Raw genomic sequence first — 22206 nt, 5'->3', positions numbered from 1 at the left:
CGAACATTAGATGAAGACCCGGATGGACGTTGTTGAACATCAATATCTGACGAAGTTGAACTTTGCTGAGGCTCTGGACTGTACCGTTCATCTAATTATACATCGTATTATTAGTATGTAACACTTTATTTATTCTTTATTCTTAAAAAATAACTGAACCAGAACTAAAATCAATTACACTATTCCCACTTATATTACTGTCACTCATTGGAACGCATTCCTATCGACAAGGAGGACAAGATCTATAAACAATTGTAATTGGAAGTCATTGAAAATTAGTTAAGTAAAATAAGATTTTAATTTAATTTATTAAAGCGTTAATTTTATTTGTTAAAGCGTTAATTTCATTTGTTGAAGCGTTAGTGTCATTTGCTGAAGCGTTAATTTGATTTATAAGAACGTTAACTTAACTTGCAAATGGTATATATTCGAGTTATTCTGTATAGCAGATCCAAATCTGCATATCTGAACGAGTAGAGAATTCTAAAGAATATCCCTCCTCCACATTCGACACTGTGCTATTGAACCCCTAAAAAAATAATCGAATAAAATGGTGTTGGACTTATGACCAGGAGCCCATTTAGTGCAGAATACTGTCTTATGTTTTGCATCGTCGAAAAATTTCAATACTGAAAAAATGAATCCTTTCGATGATCAACTGAGTGCAAAGGTGAGATTATGACGCCGATCGTTGGGTGTGAAAAGATGAGCTCTGAGAAGAATTGTTGAGAACTTGTAATAGAGAAACCTGGCGGTTTGGTAACTTTGTTCTGAAGTTGAAACAACGTGGGCGCTTACATCGACTTTGAAAGGGGTGACCATCAAATAGTCGCTGGGCTTTGTTTGGAGGCACGGTGGTAGAAGGGAATTTACTATTGCACTGAATAGGAAAGCAGAAGCTGCCACAAAGACCAATAATTTTATAACCGCATCACCAAAAAACTTGCTAGTGGGAAAAGGATTTCCAGCATGTAATGAGGGTGGCGAATGTAAAGCCCCTTTTACGGACACACTCGACACACAGTGGAATTTGTATCGTGATTTGACATCGGATACCAGTCGACTCAGCTGTGACTGAGTACCTGAGTCAAATCAGGGTAATAATCTCGGGCGAGCGCAATGCTGACCACATTGCCTCCTAGTGCACCGTTACGATCTTGAATGAAGTGCTCTAACACACTTCAAGGCCCTGATCCAACATGGATTGTTGCACCAACGATTATTATTATTAATTTCATGAGGAAAGAGAAGAAATAATCTCACATACGCGGTTACCAACCATTGCGAATGTCGATGAATCGTGGAAGTAAATTAAAAGAACGATTCATAAAGCGGCCTATCTTCGGGGCCACCAAGTGGTAACCGACTTATCAACGAAGATACTCGGCTTTAGAATGACGATGTTCAGATGAAGGTCCATGAAAAGAAACGCCTCAGCCATAAGTTTCTTGACAATAAAAGACCGGCCAATTGAAAAATTTACAAGTCGAAAATCACAACCGATAACAGTTACAATGATGAAATCCGCGCACGGTTGTTATCAGCCAACAGAGCCTATTTCAGCTTACAAAAACTGTTCCGCTCGAAAAGTCTCACCATAGAGTGAAAGCTTTTACTGTACAAGACTATGATCTTGCCAGTCCTCATGTATTCCTCGGAGACTTGTGTCCATTGCAAGAAGAACTGCGAACTCTTGGCGGCGTTCGAGAGAAGAATCCTCCGAAGAATTTTTGGCCCCCTACATGAGGATGGACAATTCCGTAGCCTACATATCGACGAAATCTATGAGCGATACCATGACCATCCGGTTGTGGATAAAATCCGGCTCAATATGTTACGGTGGGCGGGTCACTTAATACGTATGGATGAGGTTGATCCCGCCCGGAAAGTCTATAAGGGCAATATCTATGGTAGAAAAAGAAGACGAAGCAGACCCTGCCTAAGATGGAGCGATGGCGTGGGTCAGGACGCCAGACAGCTTGTAGGGATATCGAATTGGTGGACCTCGGCGCAAAACCGAGATGTCTGGAGCTCCTTATTAAGGCAGTCCTAGACTGGATACCGGTTGTTGCGCCATTGATGATGATGATGAATCAAAGATTGGGACCACTGTTATCCGAGTGGACAATTATAACTTGATCTTTATGATAAACTGAGCAATCGGAACGGTAACAGAAACCTGTATCGACTTGTCAAAGTCCGACACCAGTGCACATAAGATATGAACCACTTCTGTAGCATTGAGAGCACAATATAATAGAGTAAGTCCGCCATATTAGAAATAAACAATGTTCTAGAAGGAAGAAATATTGCACAGCGATATTTCTAGATGTGACGAAAGCATTCGACAAGGTTTGGTACGCAGGTTTTATTAATTAAATCAAACGACTACTAATTGTTTTCATAATCTATTAAAATTACATTTAATGAAACATAGATTCCAGGTGAAATACAAAGATATCCTCAGTGAACGGCATAAGATCAGAACAGGAGTTTCTCAGGGGAGTGTATTCGGTCCTGCACTGTACATTATATACACAGCGGATTTTCCTGTTAACGGGACCACCACCATAGCTACCTTTGCTGACGACACGGCAATCTTAAGCTCGCATGTAAACCCAGAATTATCTTCTCCGTAGTAGAAAACTGATTTTAAATGTGGAGTATCAAAGTTAACGAGTCAAATGTGTGCAACTAACTTTCACTCAGCGAAAAGGAAATTGTCCTCAAGTGAACATCAACAACATCACTGTACCCTAATCGGATGACGGACAGAGAAGTATTTCTAAGAAAAAGTCAATTTCAAAAATTCCATAAAAATCTATAAACAACGTCTGCACCCTTAAATGTCACTGTTGCCTGTATCGTTGGAGGACAATTTCAGGTAGGTCCTTTTTCTGTTTTTTTCTCAAAGCAGCGTTCGGAATTCCTTCCAACATCATCGCATTGAGTCACAAGCCACGGAGAAATGCTAGGGCGTCCCCCTCAATCGACGCGGAAGAACGGGCTCCGGTTCTGTCTAGAAATGGGCAAGGGTTCTTGACGCATGGGCGGCGTCGGCGTAATTAAGTTAATACGAGGAACTCGTACGAGCCCTTCCGAAAAAACGTATTGATATCTGCGCTCTATAAGAAACCCGATGGTCTCGTGCCAAAAGCTGCGACTTAGAACGCGAATGTGGTAAAAATGGATATAAACTTCTCTATTTTGTTAGGTGAAACACTCAATTTGGTATTAGGATTGCCATCTCAGAAGGTTCCTGTGTTGTCATTAGAAAAGTCGGCCGGCTGATGAAGGTTGTATCAGCTGACCGTACTATTCACTTCTTCACCGTATACGCGCCACAGCCAGAACGATGCCTTCTGGTAACTTCGCGAAGCATAGACCTGTAACGTGCCTGCTGATGATTATATCATCGTCCCAGACGACCCTAATAATCATGTGGTTGAAGAGGTAGAGGTAACAGGGGCCAAGGGGGAAAGAGGTTTGGAGCGTTTAATGAGGGTGGCAAGCGCTTAATCGATTTTGCGACAGCCATCACCTTGTACTTATGAACAATGGGTCATAAAATGATTGTCTCACCTTCCTACACTTTATAGCGGGAATAATAAAACGCAAATCGACTGTATTCTCATAAAACACCACCGTCTCTGGCCCACCGTGCATTAAATGGTGACGATTTCGTGAGAAAAATGAAGAAATGATCTCACTTATCCGATTACAAAGCATTACGAATATGAAAGAATCGTGGAACCAGATAAAAGACAGGATCCACAAATCAATCTATGCAACCGTCGGGGTCACCAAGCCAGGCAAGCGGTTCATAAACAGAGGTATTTGACTTTGGAATGACGGTGTTGAAATTAAGGTCGGTGCAATGAAACGCCTCTAGCACAAGTTTCTCGACTATAAAACGCTCACTAATTTGCAAATTTATAAAAATGCCAACCGGGAAGCAAAGATGGAGATAACTATCACCCGAGTTGTCTAGTACAAAGATCTTTAGAAAGTAATAAAACGAACGAAATCGGAGAAAGCAACAGAACTTGACGGCATCGCATTTGAGCTCTGGAAATCGAAGAGCTAAGATCAAACAATATGGCTAGGTGAATTCTTCAATCGGGTTATTGAGGAAGGTAGAACACCATCTGACTGACAAGAAAGTACCACAGTTCAAATATGGAAATAGAAAAGTAGACCAGCTGAATATCCAAATTACCATCCAGTTAATTTCCCATACCTTGAAGATTTTTGAAAGCATTCTTGAAAACCGTACTCGCAAAATCGTTGAAATAATCGTGAATCAAGCTGGATTTGTCAAGAACTGTCGAACTACTGACGCAGTACACACTGCACGGTTACTCATGGAGAAATACAAGGACAAATTTGTATTTTAGAAGATCACCCTAAAAATATTACCAAATCTCCCAAAAACAAGCAAACGTCACTAAAGCATTCCTTAATGACGTTTGAATTCCAATTTGGCAAAAATGGGTAGCGATTAGCTATAAAGACCACCTATTTTTAGAGAAAAATGAGCAATGGCTCATGATAAGCATACAACTGCTTACCTGGACAGCAAAAAGACCCGGGTGACCTTCTACAGATTTTAACGAATTGAGTTGGCCAACAACGTAAACAAAAGGCTTTAGGAGAACCTATTTCCCACATCGCGACATATATAAAACGACATTGGCATAGTAAGACGGTTCCACATTCAATCAAATTGTCCATGTTCATGAAAAAATGGAAAATGGACTGCAACCAGCATTAGGAATGTAAGGTCACTATATGATTCTGACCACATGTTAGTAAGGATGAAGCTTCGATGTCGACTAACGAAAACATGTGTCATGTATCTGAAAGAAATCTTGCTTATCAAACCGACAATTCGCCAGTTTGGGCAACCACACTGCATACTACATATAATGCTCAAAGAAGAAGTGTGGTGTATAAAAGGATCGGGTTAAGAGTATGATATGGCTTCAGAACCGTCTCAGACGAAGCAGCCTACGCATTAGCTGGAAAGATGCCCGTATATATTTTTTGCCAGATGAGATAATATATATATATATATATATCGTTGCCATTCCCCATATCCTACCAAGGTGTAAAGGTACACCGCGCCAACCACACTTACCCGCCACCGTTTGGTGTTACCCAAAATACGCTTCAGCTCCTTCCATGACTTCCTGAAACGCCTGCACTCCTCCATTGTTTTGCATAAGTGCTCTTGGCGCAATCCACTCGTCGGGCATCATGATGAAGTGATTTCCGCTGCATGGCATAGCTAGCAATGCAATTGTTGCTTGTCCTTAATGTGTAACCTATCCACTGCTGCTTCCGCCTTCCGATCACATCACTCATGGGTGAGGCCTCGGATGACAGGCCTGTGTGCCAATCAATTTCTTTGTTTAAAGTATTGTCAAGCCAACGGACTTCGATGATACTTCGCAGACAGATGCTCATGAAGGTTTGGAGCTTTCGAGTCACAGTGCGAAGGCGGACCTGACGCTGTTAGCACGTCGGGTAACCTCCAGTTCGATGCGACGTTGGGTGGTTTGTGTTTTCTAAATATATAAATTGATCGATGCCTTGGATACCCTTCCCAGTAGTGAAGACAGAGAGAGAGTGATAATCCGTCTGACTGAAGACAATGAGAAAAAATAATGTCGGTGACAAGATGCAACCCTGGCGGAGTTTTGCGTAGACATTAGTTTCTCCGGAATGCATAGAGCAGGCCAAATACACTATCTCTTCGTGCTATCGCAGCTATCTCTATCTGAAGGGTAGAGGAATCGAAGATGTATTTTCGTACTGTTCCAAAGTGATCTGTAGGATGTTGATGTGGTCAATGCAGGAGGATCCGGGCGGAAACCAGTATGGATTCTGCCTGCTTTTAAGATGTTTTTGATGCATTTCATGGTCATTTTAGGTATAGTTTTTATGACGGCAGGAGCATGTTAATACCATTCCAATAACAATATTCCAAATGGGTGCACTTCTTTCGAATCTAGACGATCATCCTCGTTGTGCAAGTAAAAGAAGCAGGCCTGTAGTAACTGCACGTGCAAGAATAAAAGACCATCAAGTCCAGCCCATCTATTTAAGTGCATTTATGGCTGAAATTATTATTCTTCTGCTTCTGCTGCTTCTTCCGCGTATTCGCATGTTACGGTGACTATCCACAAGAGGAGGAATTTTCCCGGATGTGATATGTTTTAGAACCGTGGTGAAGTGTTCTTTCCTCCTCTTCAGGTGCTCATCAACGTAGATGAGGAATCGATCGTTTACCTTCTTCACAGGACCGTCGAACAATTTGCGGCCATATGCAAATACTTTGGTGATCACATATACTTATGAAATCATTGCGTTTTGAGATACCTCGCGCTTCTTTGATCGGCACAATAATACTCGCAGTGATCAATAGAGGCTTCAATCCCTTCCGTTTACGATCCGGCAGTTAGCCAGATCTTATGATACGCCTTCTGGACGTCACCCGCGACTTGCTTAGCGCCCAAGTAGCATTTCTGAAGGTAACCCAACGCTCATCGATATTATGAGGCGGGTTATCCAGGGTATCTGATGTCCAGTCAGTAAGATAACTCTCCCAATATCGACCGACAGCTGGATCATACATTGAAGGTGGGGAGGGGCGGGGGGTGTCTTAGCTTTGTAATTCTGCGTGAAGTGACAAATGCAACGCGCAAGTGGATGTAAGACATCATCAGATGGTGATTTTTTCAAGACCAATATTAGCCCCTCTTTCGTTACGCACATCCATGGGACAACTCCTAAATCTACGTCTGACTCCAAACTGGTCATTCTGGTTGCTCTTTGAAACCCAACTGACGGTTTGGAAAGCTCTGGGGTCGAAACGAATGACAAGGAGGTGGAAGCTGCAAAAATCCACAGACCTCCGATCATTATCATTACAGTCGCGAAGATCGTGTTTTGCTATCACATGTCTGAGCAAGGTGTTGTGTGAGCCCACCTTTGAGATCACGCATCACAGTGTCACTTTTATCAATCAAGCTCCGGAGAACTACGTGTGATTGCTTGTAAAAAGCATTCTGCTCCACAACAGAAGTATTCGTTGGTGCGTAACACTGTACAATTTCGATGCTCCTGAACCTGGACCGGAATTTTGCTTTCTTCCAGAAACTGGCTACCAAATCCAGAGAGCGCACCTAACAACCTAACACCGGATTTGCGTCTACTATCACTCGGCCCTATAGAGTACAAGGCACAATGCCATTAGAGTGGCAAGAGGGAGAGGAGTACTTTCCAGAGTCAAACCATCTCACCTCGCTTAGGCCCAGAATGCCCAGTCCAGTACAATCCTCTGATCCTCACGTAAAAAACGCTAAAAGGGAGGAATAACTAGGCAGGTAGCAACAACGCTGGAAATGTTTGCAGAGGGATCAGTGGATCCAGAGGTTCATTCCCAGCATCTAAATGTGGACGCAGAGTGCAAGATATGGCGGATATCGTAAATATCTTTATAGTTTAAACTGGACAGCTCACCTAACTGACTCAGATGCGATGATACTCCTTTTTCGAAAACTTTAAGTGAGGGCATGAGGCAGATTCAGTGTAGGCTGAGAGAGACAAGGCCCGGATGCAAATGCAATCGATCGGTGAAGAGGAAGCAAGAGTTAAGTCCACCCCGCGTTATATTTCGTGGTAATTTTGCTAGGAAAATAGCAAATTTACAGACAGCTGGACAAACTGACGGATATTCAAATTCTTTTCACACAAACTCAGAGTCCTTTCAGCTTGATTTGAAATTCCGAATGGCCGGTAGAAGCTGTAGAAAGACGGTAGCATACGAATTTCTCCTACAATAATATATGTATGTACACCCATATGGGCAGTTTTGTTCATGAATATTCGATTCTAAATCGTTCTATTTTTGCATATGAGACCTCATTCGTGCCGCCGTTTTGAGTGAATACTTTGCATTAGCGCGGCACTATCCCCATGATAACACAAACGCCCATGCGATAATGGAACATGACATTACCGTAAAAATGCAGCTTAAACAGAACATAAATTATTCTTCATTTGAGTCCATTTTGCGTTGAGTGAAATTCATTGTTAATAATTTCTTGCAAAACTACCAGATTAGCCCCATTTTTATCAACCAGAAAAGGTGTGAACACACTAGAACAATGCAGGTATTCAGTGAAACACCTGCATGCCAGTACGAGGCAGCAGTTACAGAAAGAACTTTAGCAAGTCCAGCTTACAGGCGGAATCATATAAAATATATGAAATATCGAAAAGATGGTCATTCAGATTGGAAGGTTCAAGATGAGTTACACAAGTCTCGCGATATTGCTAGTGCTTATAGCAATCAGAGTTGAAGGTACTTTATATTTTACACCAGTGGAAGGATATGCCTAAATTCATAACATTGATTCTGAAATTACGCAGCGGCGGACAACAGTGATTACTTTGGATACTCTCCTGCCGAACAGAAACTCTGGCCTAAATACTACCCCGAATGTGGCGGCACCCAGCAGTCCCCCATTGCAATTTTGACGAGAAAGGTAATATTTTCTGAGTCCCGATTAAGAAATAATTAAATTGAATTATCATTCTCGATTTTTCACAAGGCTATTAACTCCAGGGCTGCTGCTTTAAATCTTGATGACTACCAAAAGGACCTGCCTTTGCTACGGCTATCCAACAACGGGCACACAGGTATCTTGTCTAGATGTATATTAATATTGAATAACTTGTGTTTGGCATCACCGTTGCAAGTTTCTTCAAAATATTATAAATCAATTCTATTAAGAATGCAGATTAATCAGGGGCAAGTTTAAGGAATCTTAAGACGTAAATCAGGTGGGCTAATTTTACGAAGATATTTATTTCGTTGGTTCTTGTTTCTCCACCTTCGTTGTGTCAGTAACAAACGCGGAATTTCCATATATGCTAGCTCATCACCCCAAAAGTGCCCTTTATAGAACTCTATCAATAACATGTGGTGCAACAGCTTTTGACAGGTAATCCTTTGACTATTCTGCATTATATGGACCTGAAAAAGTTCATGCTTTATGGAAAAATCAACACAATGTGGATAAAGGAAAAACCGTGGTCCTTTGATAGTGCTTAGACTGTGAACCGTCTCTGTAGTCTCCGGCTTTATCGACACATTCGTAGCCACCTGACGAACTAACCGATATTGTCATGTTATACCAGATTATGATTTGAAGGTTACTGACAAACAGGTAAAATGCCGACCTAAGTGCAGATAGTCTTGTGCAGGTATACCGTAAATTATTCTACGGAAGGACATTCACTGCTTAACAGGTTCTAAAAATTCATCGCCGCCTCCTACTGACCACTGGTCCCTTCATAGCTAATACGAAGAAAGAGTTCCGCTGTATAGAGTATGAAATTCCTTACTCTAGCTTGGTGTTGATAGAGATCATGCTGAAAATAACAAAGAATGCATTGCGTTATTCAAGTATGTGCTATTCAAGTGATGCTGCGAAGTGATAATGCCCCAAAGGATTTCATTCTAGACCCATCAGTTTGTTAAAATGACGAGCAAGCTGCAGTATGTCATTACGTTCAAAAAGCAATAGGAATTTTATTGTACCACATACTTCAACCATGCGACGAATATTTAATAAGCGCTCAGGTATAATTGTCTGCTCTCTAAGACATTTGGACATTACCCAAAATGTGAATGGTGGTATCACTTCCTTCACGATCGAATCTGCAAATAATATCCGAGTATTTTCTTCTATAATTAGTTGTTTAGCCTACACTGACCTCTGAATATACCGCAAGTAATCCTAAATCACTTCCTGGTGCCTGACATGTGCCCCGACTAAATTCATTGTTTGTGATATTATCAGGTCAGCGTACTTCTGTGATACTGCGCAAGAGGGCAGTTTCCGAGTACTACTCTCAACCCCCTGCAACACGTAAAGAATACCAGCACAGAACAGTCTCAAATTGAGTTTAGATAACTGCATTTTCAGATTTGAAACAGGTTAGCGAAAGCGGGTACAGCGATGTCATCGTCGGCGGAAACGACACTTCCTAGATACACAAATTGAGCGATGCGTCGATGCTCTCCCAATTAATGCAGACAGAAGGAATGCGATGACCCTTGGTTTTGTTGGTTTTCATTTTCAGTTGAACTGAAAATACCTACCTCTCTTTCCAAATCCAGAGCCATTTGGCGAAGGTCCACAACCCGCTGAGAGAACAAACATGTTATAAGTGCAGTTGAGGTAATTGAGGAAAGATGTCTTCGTCAATTGAAGCTCTTCACGCCCTCTAGACAAGGCAGCATGAAGAACGTCATCGATAACAAGAAAAAATAATAATAATCGGCGACAAGATGCAACACTGATGGACTCCGCTCTCGACCTTAAAATTGTCTGAGATTTTACCTCGGTGTAGCACGTGACATTTTGCGCCATCATATGCCGCTATCGTAATAACTGTTAATTTCCCGGGAATGTTCTTCTTACGTAGAGCATGCCAGATGCACTCTTAATGAATGCAATGGAAATCTTCCTCGAAATCAATGAAGAGCAGGTGAACAGAAAATCTAAACACCGCTTACTGTTTCAAAATGATCCTTTGCGAGTTGATGAGGTCAATGCGGGAGGATCCCGTGCGGAAACCAGCCTGCTCTCTGTCGGTCAGGATTTTGAGATGCTCTTTAATGCAGTTCGGCATTACTTGAGTTATTCTTGCGACGACAGGCAAGGAGCATCTAGATACTCGACCTATTTTTCGCTTCTCAGACCAGCGCAATCGCAAATTCTCTCCTGTAACGGCGCGTACAATTGTTCGATATCGGATTTGGAGCCCACCATCACACGCAGCACAATAGAGCCTTCAACCATTTCCGTTCATCGATCCGCTTGGTCCGCAAAGTAACCACTCTTGTCAGATGCCAATTGACGTCAGTTGAAACACAGCAAATGTTGTAACAGGCCCTGTGCTTGAATAATGCACCACGCTTGCAAAAATCTACAAACCTTTCAAACCACCTATTACTTTCACCAAGTCAATGCTTCCATTACATATCTTCGCATTAAGATCGCTCATCATGGTTGCAATATCACCACCAGGAAGCCAGCCAATTCCTCAAGATTCTGCTCGGTATCGGAGTTTGATCAGGCCATGCCGTCCATTACTCGCAGCGGTAATGGAGGCTTCAACCCCTTCCGTTCATTGATCCGATTCAGCAATTTCGAAATCAGCCAGACCTTATGATGCCCCTTCAGGTCGTGATCGACGACCTGCCTAGTACCCGGAAAAAAAAGTATTTTAGATGGTGGCCCAAGCTCATCGATATTTTCCGATGGGTAACTCAGTAAATCTGCCATCCAATCAGTAAGTTAGCTCCCTCACTGTCAAGCCACAGCTGGATCATATAAACGGTCAATGTTGAACTTGATGGGTTACAGCCCTCCAACCCTGTCGAAACTAGCGGACGCAACATGCAAAAGGAACATAAACGACAATCAGATGGTGATCTTCTTCGAGGAACATGTCAGCGCCTCTCTTGTTATGCACATCCAGCAGATAGCTCCTAAATTTACTGCTGATCGCGAAGTGTTCGATCTGATTGCTCGTACGGTGTTGGTCAGGTAAAACCCACTTGCAGAAATCCACAAACCTGCCACCATTATTGTTACGATCGCCAGGACCTTGTGTCCCCATCACATGTCCGAGCAAAGGGTTGTAAGAGCCCGTCAGAACTCACTCATCACAAATCACGATCACAAAATCATCTTTAGGATGCCTCTCCTGAATTACGTATAATTGCTCGTAAAAAGCATCCTTCTCCGCTATGTCGGAAGTCTCCATTGGTGAACATGATTCTGATACTACTTAACCTGGATAGGAATCCTGCAGTCACAAGTCTACCAGAAACCGCGCCTTACGGTAGCCGTCAGATGTATCCCGACATAGGATTTGCGTCACATTCCACAAATCAATCACAGTCTGTTTTCGGTAGCCAAAGGTCAGTCCCTATCTGAGGCGTTGTTGATGTTTCGGTAGCAATAAAGCTTAAAAATTTCCAAGTTGATAGCCCAAAAATGTCTATCTCTTTTAGTCGACAATTACCATAAGCCTGGAAGATTTTAAATATATCCTTAATCCCTAACCTGCCCAGTGTCAAAAGCCAAAGAATGAACAACACCGAATCGCACTGGTCAAACAAAAACAATAAAGATAGGAGACTACAACTGACCGTTGAAAATTTCTCCGGCCTAGGATCGAAAATTACAACCGATAACAGCGATGACGATGAAATCCGCGAACGGTTGATGGCTGCCAACAGAACCTATTTCAGCTCACAAAAGCTGTTTCGCTCGAAACGTCTCTAGACAGGGTAAAGCTCTTAATATACAAGACTGGCAAGATCGTAGCCCGTCCTTATGTATTCCTCGGAGACTTGAGTTATTAGCAAGAAAAATTGCGAGCTCTTGGCCGCGTTCCAGGGAGGAATCTTCCGAAGAATTTTTGGCCCCCTATATGAGGATGGACTATTCCGTAGCCGACATAACGACGAAATCTATTAACAATACCACGATCGTCTGGTTGTAGATAAAATCTGGCTCAACAGGTTGCGATGGTTGCGATCCATATCGATGAGGCTGATCCAACCCGGAAAGTCTATAAGATCAATATCTATCGTAGAGAAAGAAGATGAGACAGACCCTTCCTGAGATGGAGTGATGGCGTACATCAGGACGTCAGATAGCTTTTGGGGATATTAAATTGGAACTCGGCGCAAAACTATAACTATGACTAGTTTATAACCCCAACTGGTGAAAAGAATGAACTTCAAAACATCTCAATGTTTCGATTAAATGCTTCCGTTTCTTTACAGTGAACTTAGCAATTGACGAACAGGCAATTCGAAAAGGTGCCAAACCTCCTTCTATAAGCGGCGGAAATTTAAAGGGTCGATATCAGTTTGAAGGCTTGCATTTCCATTGGGGGAAGTCTGACGATCGGGGCTCAGAGCATACAATAAACAATAGGGAAACCGTCCTGGAATTGCATATTGTTCATAGAAACGTCAAATATACTAGGGAGGAGGCTCCTAGAAAAGAAGATGGATTCGTTGTTCTAGCTGTGTTATATGAGGTAAGTCGAAGAATATTGCAGAACGTGGTATCTGATTCACCCACAAACTATCTTGTAAAATTCGTAGCTGAAGAAAGGGAGTGGCCACAACTTGGACCCTATTATTGAGAACCTAGATAAAGTACTGGAATACGGTTCGAGCGTTTTAATCAAGCCATCATTTAATATCCGCTACTTCTTAGGTGATGTTGATACCAGGCGTTACTATCAATATCAAGGTATTACTCTCGATTTATTTTCATTAATTTATAAATGTCCATTTCTCTTGCCTAAATTACTTTCCAGGATCACTCACAACACCTCCTTGTTCAGAGAGCGTAACATGGATTATTTTTGATGATACACTCCAATGCTCTCCTAGAGAGGTGAGTGAAAAGAAAAAAAAATTTCTTCAATGACAACTTTCTCATTTGTCAACTCGTTTACAGTTGAATCAATTGCGTAGACTTCAAACCATTGCGAGAGATGGCAGCGTCAAGAGGCTGGTTAAAAATAATCGAGCTTTGCAACCACTCAATAATCGTAAAGTTTATTATCGTACACCGAAATGATTGGACCTGTTTCCATTAAAAGCTTCCTCTTCCGACAATATGCTTCACTCCTGTTAAATTTATATAATACATTTTTATTCACCTTCATAAATGTTGTATATTAATGTCTTTTAACCTCCATTCATAGGCCAAATGGTCTAAGTGCCCTAAAGGATGGCTAAAAAGAAGTAAAAACAAAGAGCATTGGTAGTCCACTAAACAATCGTCTTCTCCGTTAGTTTGAGGATGACAAGGAATCAGCCTCGACATCCCAACTTACGGTGGAATACTATCAAATGCAATAGGCACACAGAAAAGCAAAATACTCACTAATTTTGAAGTGTCATTGCTTATGCTACCTATGTACGTATACAGTACGTGCATTAAATACTGCTGGTTTAATGTACAAATATATCTATCTGAATTCGACACTTCCTCAAAGCTTCATTAGCATATACATATAAATACATACGTAGGTATGTCTGAAAAAGTAGTAAACGGCAATGTTTCTTTGCGACCCCCATTCACCCCCTTTTCGGATGTATAGGGAGTCTCCTCTTAATCTCAACGAAAAATGGCGCCACTTGCTCACCAAATTTCGTGACAATCGGTTCGGCCATTTCCGAATAAATTAATTGTGACAGGCAGGCAGACCCTGTGAGATCCACTTTCTTTTCTGACAATGCATGGGTTAGAGTTTGCTCATCTCTGTTGCGTGGATCCAAATGGCTGTGGGAAGGATACCCAGAACATAAACCACCATGGAAGGCGACAGCCCAATATCGGCGGTTTTTTTTTTAAAGTGAGCAAGCGGGCTCGTAGTCGTGATATCCCCCGGCCGCATTGCCTCGATGGTGGACAGCTCGGCCACCGTGGCATATAATACTACAAATGATTTGGATCTGGAGGAGGGGGTGTTCAAAGAGATAACACCCACCGCATATTTTCAGGATGCGCGGCAGCAGGAGGAACTCCAGCACCAAGAAAGAGACCCATTCAAAAGAAGCTCATCAACTATGAGATCTCCACCATTGTCAAAGACGGTAAAGGATAAGGTACAGGCAAGGCCAATAAATGCCAAAAGTGAAGGAGCGTATAAAAGGAGTAACCCTGTCACCGCTCCACCAGTCGAATCTGTGACCCATATGCCACCGTGACGGTTTCTATATGGTTCACTTATGATGGCAATTTCCATCTCAAATTCGAACGTGGTCTGCTCAAATAAATCCTTAGCGATCCTTCAATGACTGAGGTTTATTTGAATAAACCTCATTGCAGTCAGCGCCTTCCTAATTTCCTTACCCTTACCACTTCCAGCAATACGCCGGTCATCCTGTCCCTCTTTTATTTCGCACAATAGGCATTTGGGGTCCCTATTGCACTTCTTGTCAATGCGGTCTTTCTTCCCACATCTCCTACATCGATTGAATCGATCAATGCCGCCGGTGCATGTCTTCCAGAAATGCCCAAACATGAGGCATTTAAATAATAATAATAATCGTTGGCACAACAATCCATACTGGATCAGGGCCTTGAAGTGTGTTAGAGCAATTCATTCAAGACCGTAACGGTACACTACAGTACACTGTAGGAGGCAATGTGGTCAGCATTGTGCTCGCCCGAGATTATTACCCTGATTTGACTCAGGTACTCATTTACAGCTGAGTCGACTGGTATCCGATATCAAATCACGATAGAAATTCCACTGCCACCAGTGAGATTTGAACCGTGACCTTCCGTACAACAGCCTTGTGCTCTAACCACTCAGCTATCCGGACACGGCATTTAAGGCACCTCTTTAGCGAAGTTTGCTCTCTTAGGCGGCAGACTACCTACCCATCCAATCCGAACTCTTCAGGCCGCTAACAACTTCTGCGCTACCTACGCTGGTACTCGTATTGTGGCTGATTGAGTACTGCCATAGGCTTTGCGTAAACCCACAATAGACTCGTCGGCAAGTGTTTCCAACTTGAATTGCTCGTTCAGAACAGTACAAATTTCGCCCTTCGATGTCACTTCATCGAGATCCTTACATTGAATGTAGATCTCATGTTTTTGGGCACGAACTACGGCATTCTCCCCAAGTGAGTTTTTTACTTAAGTGGGAAAGTCATCAGTTTTCCCTACGTTGGATCTTTTCAGCTCGAACATGAGATCCTTTTTCTGGGTTCTTCAGATTTTGTTCACATTTCCGCTCTGATCTTCTAGATCGGCATCAACTTTCTGAGTATCTCCGCGCAGAACAGATAGCCCTTACTGGAGATAGCAATCGCATCTGGACGAGTTCGCACTTTTGCTTTTCCTTTAGCTTTTTGGCTGGTAACTTTAATCCATATATATTTCATTCATCTGGGGATTCGCAACACTAGCTGACTTTGTTACTTTTTGTGCATGTTTTCCTCCTTCTGAAATATTAGTGCTGGTTTTCAGAATTGCCTGTCCGCCGCGGTGGCCAAGTTGTCCACCACCGATTCACTACCGCCGAGGAATATTGACGACCTGGAGCCCGTTTGCTTACTCCTAAAAGCCCCCGGTTTCCTCTTTCTCTCGTCTTCCATGGTGGTTTTATGTTCTGGGTTATTTGAATATCAATATCATTTACTGGTTCCAGGCATGTGTGTATGTTAATGAAATTTGCGGGTGTAATTCAATAAGGTAGACATGTGTGTACGTAAGTATGCTTTCGTGCACAGAGTAAAGTGGGAATGGGCGAAGATTCGTCAGATCAATTTTAAACATAATATTTATATCTTTAATAAGTATGTACATAAATATGCATATTTTGTTTGGCATTATATGACAGAATATTTTGCATTCTTAGCTGGGTACGAAAGGAAAAATTGGCATAGAGAGTTTCTCACAAAAGATGAACATAAAACCTTCATAGAGCGTCCAGCTTCCGGTATTCCGAGTTATATGGGAATAATACTAGCGTAGCTTTATTTGGATTTGCTGAAAGTCCATGACTGAGGTCAATCAAATCAAAGACACGTTGTATACCTCTGCACACTGTTCTGGGATCCCAATACGCAGCCACGTTACCAGTATAAGCTTGTCAAATTTTAGTACCCAGAAGTGGCGATAGCAAACTCCCTTGGACAGCCTTTCGTTACTTCTGTTATTAGGTGGCGGTCGACACCCACTTCAGCGCCCAGCAGTCTCTGTGTAGCATAGATACGCTTAATTAAAGTATCATCGCCACCATAAGCTCTGGCGGCATCATAAAGTTCAATGTCCACGAAGACCATGGTGTACTCACTTTTCAGAGGTGCATCCTTTATGTTTGAAATCAAAAAGCCTTCCCACGAATGTGAGGCTCGACCATTATGTCCAAGCCTTTCTGCAAGAATTATATCAAGGTGATCTGTCATAAGTTTTTTGGCTTTGAATAGTCATCTTAACCAGGCTTCGGTATGAAAACTACCTTAAAGTTTTTGTCAAGAGGTAGGCACGTCACCCAAAGCAAGACATGCTAGAAACATATTTCTTAACAGTCGCTCTAACTACTTTATGCTTTCCTTTAGAATTGCTGGATAGGTGTCATCCATGTCAAAGAGTTTGTGTGTTCAAAGGACAATATGGTAGCTCTCACTTTTTCATTGGCAACAACTGCTTTCGCAGTACTTCAATTCATCAACACTTACGTGTTGAAGAAGTTGCAAAAACAGCCCTTCCACTTCTCTCACCGGTTTCCTCGTATGGTGTAGTTCTCAGAAGGTCTGTATTGATTTCAGTCTGGATTCGTGAAAGTACTATGGTGGAGTGGAGGTACTGGAAGAGGACGCAATCTGCAACTAGGCCGATTGCAGGATAACTTCAAACGGAGTAATTGCTGTCATGTTAAGTAGGCCTTGCCCGCTCAATGGATTTTTAAAAAAGTTTTGAAAAAATAATTGAATGGAAATAGTAAGAAGGAAAAGAAAGGAGAACTTCTCTCCTAGGATTCTTTAACTTTAGTTTTATAGTTATATTACCATGGGAACATGTGGATTTCGAAGGACGCAGCTCAAGCGATCTCGAACGTCAAATCGCTTCCTTCCAGTGCCGGAGGGCATCAGTCCTCACCAGAACATGGGTACAAACTTTAAGTTCCCCAGGAGTGTGGACTGTCCGCTGCGTATAACGAGATGGCGGAGCTGGCTTTAACTTGGGAACGGTCTCTCATAGTAAGCGGTTCTGCCCGTACACCAGCTCAGCAGGGCTGGCGGCAAACTCTTCACGGAGAGCTGTATGGAGGCCAAGCAGAACGAAAGACAAGGCCTGTGATCAACATTGATTGTAACACTCCATTGTACTTCGGATGACATGCAGTTGTCCGCTGACATTTGAAGCCCGAGCTCCAAGAAGAGACAAGATTCAAATTGTGTTCCCTGATCTGTAATGATAACGGCGGGAACACCAAAACGAGAAATCCACTCTTGACGGAGGGCCTCAGCACATGGTTGTGCTGTTTTGTCCTTCAGAGGTATTGTCTCAGGCAACCGCAATAGATAGAGGAACGAAAATAAGAAGTCATTGAATTTGTATTTTGAGTAAGATTGCAGGCTGTGAGAACTGCGTCATCCTTCCGGACCACAGTGATTGCTGAAAAATCGACGGTGGATGGTATGTTGATCTCGGAGATACAGGACAAAGCGTTAGTGATGTGAGCAGGCTGATGTCAGCTAAGTGCCGAAGTTGACGCTTTGTTGGGCTTTTGCCGTAAGGCAAAAATCAGAGGCTTACGGTCCGTAAACAAGATGAACGGCCTGCTTTCAAGGGAGTACCTGTCAGATGGTGGGCGGCTTTAGACAGGAAACGGCGGTTGGTGTTTACAGTGCCTAAGAAACTTCTAAGGTCTTTGACCGTATTTGGCAGTGGTAAGCTCGTAATCGCTTGCACCTTGTCTGGAAATGGAATACAAATTTCACCTGCTGTTGGAGAAATTTGCACTTGTCAACGTTGAAAAGTAGGCCATTTTCAAGGAAGCGGTGACAAATACAATCGAGATATGCCAAACGCTCAGACTCTATGAAAGAAGCGACCAGAATGTCATCCAACTAGACGAAATAGAAGCCGAAGTTTCGTAGTATAGAGTGGATGAATATCTGGAAGGTTTGAACCGCATTGCACAGGCTAAAACTCATCCGTGTGAATTCGAAGAGTCCAGTAGTTGTGCAAATTGCTGTCTTTGGGAGCGACAGGGATTTGATGGCAGACTTTGGCAAGATCCAATATCGAGAAAACACGACTGTTTGCCAAATAATACGCAAAGTCTGGGGTGAGTCGAATGGTACCGGTCAGGAATTTGAGCATTCAGGCGTCTATAATCTCCACAAGGTCGCCATTCGCCATTAGACTTAAGGACCAAATGAAGTGAAGATGACTAACTGCTGTTGGAAGGTCTGCATTTACACTACTAAGCGGTGGTTCAAATTTCATCATGATTAAGTGGCTAAGAGAGACGACATTCGCAAATAACGTTACGATATTTTTGTGGGAGTGCGCCAACGCGTGGATCACAAGACCCTCAAATATGACAGGAAGAGTGTTGTTGTTAGAGCAGGTTGAAATTCCTGCCGTCCCCTGTCTGAAGTCTGCGCCTAATATGGGGATACTGATGTCAGATAAAATTAAGCGCCACGCATACTTGCCTGTAACCGCAGGTTGCAATGGGCGTGCAGTTTGCTGCCGGTAATTTTAGTTGCGGGGGAATAGCTTGTTGGGTCTAGAGACGGGAAGGACCGAGACTTCCGCGCTTGTCTCTGCCAGCTAATTGCGCTCACTAAGGAAGCCGTATACTGTAAGGCGAAGCGTTGCTGCATTTCGAGTGGAAGTCACCGGTCCCCCCTGCGAATTCAGTTTTTTGGAGCCGCGTTGAAAGTACATGGGGTGGTACATTTCGTGGCTTGATCTGCAAATCTACGGTGGTACCAGCACACATCGGAGTTTGATCTGGAGCGCGGGGAGTGGCTACCCGAATGCCCATTTCTCGAGGCGATCGTTGAACAAGTTCCAGACCGCTATCTCAAACGCAAACCATCCACGGCCGCTGTAAGTGTGGCCACATTGTTTGCGGCCAATTGTGCCCGCGGGGCGCGTGTGCGCTTCGTGTATCCGCAGTCGCGGTCAGCATCTAAAGAGAACCGCGGCCTGCACACGCTAGGATGGTCTGCGTGCCTCCCGGCAGTCGCTGAAGCCCAAAACTTTAAGAGCTCCGCACCGACCTTGTCGCCACTCAGCTGCTTCAATACCATCGGATTTTGCAAGAGAGTCCATTTTGGGGGACTCATCCCCTTTAAGGACTCCAGACAGCCTCCCTTTCTCCGGCGAAAGGAAGGCCTTTCAGTTCCTCACAGTACGCCCTTCGAATACTTAACGAGCCCTTTATTTACACGATTTGTGTTCCGAAATTGTAACTAGTCTTCATTCTTATTGCTTTTTCAAGCGCGATTCAGGAGTCGACGGGTTGATTTCCTAAGGTGTTGCAATTCACAATTCCACCATAGAACCGTTTTATTGCTTTTGCCTCGAGAAATAGGACAAGCCTCTTCATGTATGCGATTCAGAGTTTCTAATTAATCTTCTAGCGCCAAAGGAATCTTCCTTCGAAATTTTATAAGGCCAGAGTAGTCTGATGATACGACGCAGATGATGTGCAGCTTTCGAGTAACGGTGATGGTCACTCTCCATTTGCTATTACCGTACTATAACGGAGAAGGAAAGTTAGCGCGGGACAGTCTTAACTTGGTGTCAGTGTTGAAATAACTGCGCTTGCAGATTTTAGACAACACAACAAAAGAGGATCTTCAAACGATTTTGTAGGTGTTATTTGGTGCGTTCCAAGATGATTTTAGCTAGTATCTTCAGGACAGTAAGTAGCGGGTAAATACGACTCCGGTTGTCATACTCAAGGTGAGTGCATTGGTTTGGATTGTTAACAGTCACCCCTTTCTCAGATTCCAGGATTCACGACTGATTGGAAGTAGCAATTCGTGATATATAAGGGTTGCAGGGGAAAGTTACGCCGGAAGCTCATCAACCCGGCCGGCGACTTTACTACGCTTGAACGCTTTTATGATGGAAATATTTTTGTCACCCGCATATTATGGTCATTTTCCATATCATTGACAATAGATGGAACTCCATCGGATATTATACCGTTGTGATCATAAAAGCTAAAACGCTTTTATGATGGAAATACTTTTAGTCACCCGCATGTTATGGTGATTTGCCATATCATTGGCAATAGGTGGAACTGCATTACGGATATTACACCGTTGTGAATCAATGAATTGCTCCTTCTATCTCTTCAGCTACTCATCATCGTTGAGAAGAAGGCTAACATTAACAAACATCTCCAAGGACATTCATGAGGCGATACACAATAAAAAAATCGTTGCTATTTGCAGTTTTTGTTTTCCTTATTTACGCAGTGGCGGTATTCATTTAGTCAGTACTTATCGCACTTTTTGCGGTAATGAAGATCCAATGCGTTGTGCTTATCCTTTCTCAGAGCCATCAACAGAGTTCCTTATTCTCGTCAATTCGCCTCCACGCTTGCAAGGAACCGACAATTTTGCCCCGTGCTAAAGATATGAGCGATACCATGACCGTCGGGTTGTCACTTAGTCCGTATGGATGAGGATGATCCAGCCCGGAAAGTCTATAAGGGTCTACGGTAGAAAAAGAAGACGAGGCAGATCCTGCCTAAGATGGAGCGATGGCGTAGGTCAGGACGCCAGACAGCTTTTAGGGATATCGAATTGGCGGATCTCGGTGCAAAACCGGAATGTCTGGAGTTCCTTATTAAAGCCGGCCTAGACCGGATACCGGTTGTTGCGTCGTTGATGATGATGATGACTAAAGACAAAGGCGCTTTTGATGACCACCCAGAGCTCCTCCATATTCTCGGACAAATTGTTTAGAGTTTACGTCGACTGTGGAATAAGAAGGTTTTCAAACTTGTAGACGACAGCCGGATCGTTGAAGCAGCTCGTATTTAATTTTGGTGCCGAGGCTCTCAGAGAAGGCAACTCTTAAGGGGATCGTCCCGTGTGTCGAATCCGCAAAATCGAATTTTCTTTTTTGGCGTCAATTATATTTAGATATAGTGGGGAATATATAGGTGAAATGATTTTTTGATATTCGGAGTCGTTCGAAAATTATAGTGTTGAACACGTGATAAGTCACATGCCAGATTTATGTCGATCGTCGTAATAAAGCTCGTATGTATCGGTCCGAATGACTTTCGAATGACTTTGCTAAAAGGACAAGAATTGAGCTAAGGCTGTACATGTGTTTATTGAAGAAACCTAAGGTTTATGGATTAGGTATAGCAGATTAATGGCCAGTTAAGGTTTCATGGGTAAAAATCGCATTCTACTTTTTAAATACGTTTTTCTCGAAACTGCATGTTGAAAATCGGCTGCCACCATAGCCCAAAATCTATCCAACGAAATTCTTTGAAATTTTCACTACTTATTCAGAACATATTTCTACGGTCCGCAAACTAGGATAATTGCGCTTCATTCAGTAATTTTTTTTATTCATTGAA

The 22206-nt window shown here is 42.8% G+C and overlaps 1 protein-coding gene across 1 annotated transcript; it reads left to right on the top strand.

The window, feature by feature from the left end:
• The first annotated feature begins 8213 nt into the window (after positions 1 to 8213).
• Positions 8214 to 13782, top strand: LOC119659729 (carbonic anhydrase 7-like). The gene is made up of 7 exons (XM_038067985.1): positions 8214 to 8371; positions 8440 to 8555; positions 8622 to 8709; positions 12881 to 13140; positions 13208 to 13358; positions 13426 to 13505; positions 13569 to 13782. Exons 1-7 carry the CDS (start codon positions 8290 to 8292, stop codon positions 13689 to 13691), a joined length of 900 nt encoding a protein of 299 aa, XP_037923913.1. The 5' UTR covers positions 8214 to 8289; the 3' UTR covers positions 13692 to 13782.
• The last annotated feature ends 8424 nt before the right edge of the window (positions 13783 to 22206 follow it).

Source organism: Hermetia illucens, chromosome 6 (genome assembly GCF_905115235.1).
Source record: "Hermetia illucens chromosome 6, iHerIll2.2.curated.20191125, whole genome shotgun sequence".
In the NCBI taxonomy this organism is placed as follows: Eukaryota; Metazoa; Arthropoda; class Insecta; order Diptera; family Stratiomyidae; genus Hermetia; species Hermetia illucens.
This window is presented reverse-complemented; position numbering and strand designations above follow the sequence as displayed.